Source organism: Conger conger, chromosome 3 (genome assembly GCF_963514075.1).
Source record: "Conger conger chromosome 3, fConCon1.1, whole genome shotgun sequence".
Classification (NCBI taxonomy): Eukaryota; Metazoa; Chordata; class Actinopteri; order Anguilliformes; family Congridae; genus Conger; species Conger conger.
Genome location: NC_083762.1, coordinates 67,027,655 through 67,032,329, shown reverse-complemented (window position 1 = coordinate 67,032,329; position 4,675 = coordinate 67,027,655). Strand labels below are relative to the sequence as shown.

General features: G+C 40.0%; 1 protein-coding gene across 1 annotated transcript; it reads left to right on the top strand.

The window, feature by feature from the left end:
- Window positions 1-2,401: 2,401 nt before the first annotated feature.
- Window positions 2,402-3,997, top strand: LOC133125133 (G-protein coupled receptor 183-A-like). Its single transcript, XM_061236870.1, has 2 exons — window positions 2,402-3,001; window positions 3,089-3,997. Exons 1-2 carry the CDS (start codon window positions 2,585-2,587, stop codon window positions 3,539-3,541), a joined length of 870 nt encoding a protein of 289 aa, XP_061092854.1. The 5' UTR covers window positions 2,402-2,584; the 3' UTR covers window positions 3,542-3,997.
- The last annotated feature ends 678 nt before the right edge of the window (window positions 3,998-4,675 follow it).

Here is a 4,675-nt window from a genome sequence, read left to right as displayed (position 1 = left end):
TATCGGTATCGATATCAATAATACTGGCCTAGTATTACTTGATACTGTATCAAACCCAAAATTAGCAATGTCGCCCACCCCTAGACATCATACATTGGAACTGCTCATAGGGGCAGATCCCAGGAGAATAAGGAGTGTGTGACCCCCTGAATAACCCTGTGTGACATGACTGTGTGCTGGGTCACAAGGGGCTGAGGTGGATCATGAGATTCATTTAGCTTACAGTGTATATCATGTACTCTCCATAGTCACCTACACTGGTCAAATTTAATTATATTGGCAGTGTACATACAGCTAGGCTTCATTTAATACACAGTACCTTTAATTGAACCTTTATTTAGGTTGACTGAGCACACATCATTATTTGTCTTTGGATAGGTCACAGATAGGATATTCACTCATTGTTGGCCCTGAAATCAGAGAGTATGGGAACTACTGATCTCAGGGGTAGGTTTTAATTGTTTTGTTTGGATGCAATGACACCTGCTGGCCATGTTTAGTTATATGGAGTACAGTTTCAGTTATATGAGTAACAATAATAGCTTGTGCGGAGGAATTGTGCCCCCAAAGGTTATATGTGTGTATATTACCCAATTATTCTTTTAAAAAAATAGGTTTAATATTATTTCCAGTTGAGCTATTTCCTATGGCAATGCAACCTGCATGCAAGGGAACATTGGTGGGACTTCTTAATCACCATTTCTTCCTGCTTGTGCTGCTTGAGAACTAAGAGGAAATGAACTACCAACACAAGAGAAAAAAACTTTTTTATGTATATTATTGCATAAAAATGCTATTAAATTAATCCACTCTTTTGCTTAGCCTTAAATATTATGTGAATGTACAAGCTCTGGAGTTATTTGAAGTGTATTTTCTTGCTTTTGACCACAAAGCACTGAATGCTCTGATTCCCCTGATGCCACTGTAAAGCCAGTAGGTCATCAGAAATCTGAATATTGAAAATATCCAACAACAATACCTATATATCTAGGCAATTCAAAAAGGCTGACTCAATATCAAAAACCTCCAGATATAAAAATATCTATAATTACTCATTCAGTGACTGATAGCCTGTCCAAAATTCAATAATTTATAGTATTCCTAAATATCCCTGCATGAACTGTTCAGTAACCAATTTTCTGGAATCACTGTTTTCTAGAAACATGTCTCTCGGGTGTCTGCCTCCACCCACTCACCAATAGCCCACAGCAGGCCTGAGCTCCAGGCTCTTACCTGTGAAGGAGAGGCTGCTTTATGTCCTACGGGCCACATAGTCTAACAGAGGAGGACCATTGCAAAATGAAACAATCTTCTAATGTCTCTGCTTTTATTGTTCTTCATGGAATCTCCTGAAGACAATTCTCTGAACTCTGCGTGAACCTTACCGACACCCGACGGATTTCACTTTCGTAGGTGCACACTTGAGCTGTCTATCATTTACAGCGTCTAACACACGTCGGATATTTTTTTTTAAACATGGCAATTAAAAAAAAAATAGTCCAAATATTTAGGTGTTGGCCATCACTGAGCCATAATTTAGCCATTCATTTCTTCCATTTTGACATGTATTTTTTAACGTACTTTTGTATTTATTTATTCTTTTTTAATATATGGTGATACATCTTAGCTGTTTCAAATGTATATTGACACTGAGTCAATCCTGTGATTCTGCTGTTTATTTAATCATTCATGAAATATTCTGCCAGATATGGAAATGACCTCCATGTGAACTTTAAATGGGCACAGAAGCTTTCTTCATGGACTTAATTTACATGTGTATGGAGAATCTAAAAAAAAAAAAGTACAATAACTTGCTCTCTGGCATGTTGCTTATAATTCAAATGAGGGGTTTAATGTTCAATCTGAGTGAATACACATGTAAATCAGTATAACATTTCTCTCAGATGGAGTGGTGGATGACAGGGAGAAGTCAGTCAGCTTGTTTATCAGACTTCTGTTTGATAGCAGAGCAATCAATGTTTTACCAAGCATAACACATATTGAATCAGGCTGTCGATTCAACATCTTATGTTGAGTAAACTTGTCGTAACTGTCTATAACAGTGCTGTTTCTCGGAAGTCTATAAAGCCAGTTCTTTAAATGCACATAACAGAATTTCTTTAAAATAATTAAAAGTAATTTCATCTTCTATCTTGTATCTAATTGTTTGGGTTTAAACTGTAATTTAATTTAATAATGAACAATTTTTGTTGTAAAAATAAAAATACAAAAATTAATTGAAAATCAGTAAGGACAGGTATTTTCAATAAACTACTCTTTATTCACTCGTTATTTCAGTCGGCTACCAACCCGCAGGTGGTGCTGTTGCCCCCTCCACACTGCCATCTTTATATGAAGCAAATGAAAGATGCTCTATGCAGCGCTGGTCAGGCTTCAGGAAGGAAGTATGGTTAACACCGGTTGTTAAGCGATACAGAGTTCAAACAAGATAAAGCAGGTTATCTTCACGCTTGGGCCATACTGTCACTCAACTTTTGAGTTGTGTTTAGGCTACATATAGACAGATTGTACATTGGTTAACAAACTCTTAATTTGCAGTTTCCTGTGTTAAGTGACTCTCAAGATGGGAAATTCATCTGTAGCCGAATGCAGCGTAAACAACCAGACACTGCCGGCCACGAACTCCACGTGTGACCACAGCAGCTTTGGGCTCATTTTTCTGCCAGTCAGTTACAGCATCTTGTTCCTGCTCACCATCGCTGGCAATGTGCGCCTGCTGTACCACTACCTCAGAAGGAATACATCTTCCTCCATGCTCTTTACAGGCAACCTGGCAATCCTGGACCTGTTGATGGCGCTGACTTTACCCCTGACAGTAGACTACCGGTTGCAGGGTAGCGACTGGCGTTTCGGGGACACCCTGTGCAGAGCCAGCATAGCTCTGTTCTATGGAAACCTGTACGGAGGGAGCCTCTTCATGCTCTGCATATCCGTGGACCGTCTTCTCGCCGTGCGCTACCCTCAAATCTATGAGACATGGGTAGGTCTGCCTTTCTGCCGGCTCATCTGCTTGTGTGTGTGGCTTATCATCGCCACTTCGGTCCTGGTGAGCTCATTGTCTCTGCAGGTGCTGAATTGCCAGCCGGATGGCCGCAAAACCTGTGGAGATCATTTTACGGACAAACAGTGGGATGAGCTGCCGCGACACCTGTTGCTGGCGACCGTGTTTGGTTTCCTCCTGCCCTACTCTGCCATCCTGACCTGCTACGCCCTCATAGGGCGGCATCTGGCCACGGCCGAAGCAGGGCGGCAGAGATGGAAATTAAAGACCCGGAGAGCCATCATCACCATTGTGGCCATAATGACCGTCTGCTTCCTACCCTTCCACACCGTTCAGATGGTCACAGTTGTGCGTCGCCTGAACATGGACCCAGCGAAGGTGCGAGATTCTAAAATTTGTTTCTGCCAGCGCTCCTTGGTCTTGATGGCATCTCTGAACAGTGCTTTTGACCCTTTTGTCTACTACTTCATCTCATACAGTCTCAATATTAAACAGCTTTGCCGGTGGAGATGCAATTGACTCTGTGTTCATTTGAAGTGCTTCAATTTTACCATCAAAGCTTTTATGCATATACAGTATGATATGCTAAATATGCTTTATGCTAAAATTAATTCGCTTTGAGATGTAAGAGTATGCCCCAGCTAACACAAGGACTGGAAGGAAAATGTTAGTCAGAAACAAATGCTTGAGTATTACAGTTACAGAAGATATGCATGGACTTGATACCATCTTCCTTAAGGTTTAGAAACAACATAACTACTCCAATTACTCAGATAAGAAATCAGTCATTTCAGGAGAGCTCTGAAGCCTGCTATTGTAACTCTTGTATAGAAGTCTGGAGAATGACAGGAAGTGTGCAACTTTAAACCTGTTAGTATACTTCCTGCCATCTCAAAGGCTGTTAAAGGCTAGTAGCACATCTTGATTCCGAAACTATACTGCACCACATACCAGTTTAGTTTTCAAAGAAAACATTCAATTAAAGTTTAGATGACTATGGTTGTTTGTTGTGAAACACACCTCTTGAAGGATGGTATCTTCTGGAAATGTACCTGCGATAATTCCTTTATTATGTGGATTTGTTCCCATCAACACATGTCATGTCCCCATGCTGATCATGTTCATTAAATTTGCTTTGTCCTTGTTCTTGGAAATTAGGTGACCTCTAAAGGACTCATTTATGTTGTGGTTATAACAGTGCCATTACATAATTTAGACCGTGTCAAAAAGTTAAAACATTTGGATTAGTATGTCATTAGTATGTCATTAGAACTTATGACAGTGAAACTCAATGAGAAGCTTTTGCGGGCATCCATAAATGTTGTTGTCATATGAACTGCTTGACTGTGTCATGACATTATTTAGACATATAAAATAAAGTGATATAATTTTAATGTGTCAATGATATGTCATTTGGAGTTACAAAATTGTGTGGCAGCAGTGCAATACATAGGATCATGCAGATACAGGTCAGGAGCTTCAGTTACATCAACATCAACCATCAGAATGAGGAGAACATGTGATCTCAGTGATTTTGGCATGATTGTTGGTGCTAAACGGGCTGGTTTGAGTATTTCTGTCACAGCTGATCTCCTGGGATTTTCATGCAAACAGTCTCTTGACTTTGCAGAGAAAAACTAAAAAAAGAGAGTT

What these genes read in the sequence shown, in the direction of transcription:
- LOC133125133 (XM_061236870.1), top strand. Translation starts at nt 2,585, where the DNA reads ATGGGAAATTCATCTGTAGCCGAATGCAGCGTAAACAACCAGACACTG. An exon ending in CTCAAATCTATGAGACATGG is followed by an intron (nt 3,002 to 3,088) that starts GTAGGTCTGCCT and finishes TTGTCTCTGCAG; the next exon opens with GTGCTGAATTGCCAGCCGGA.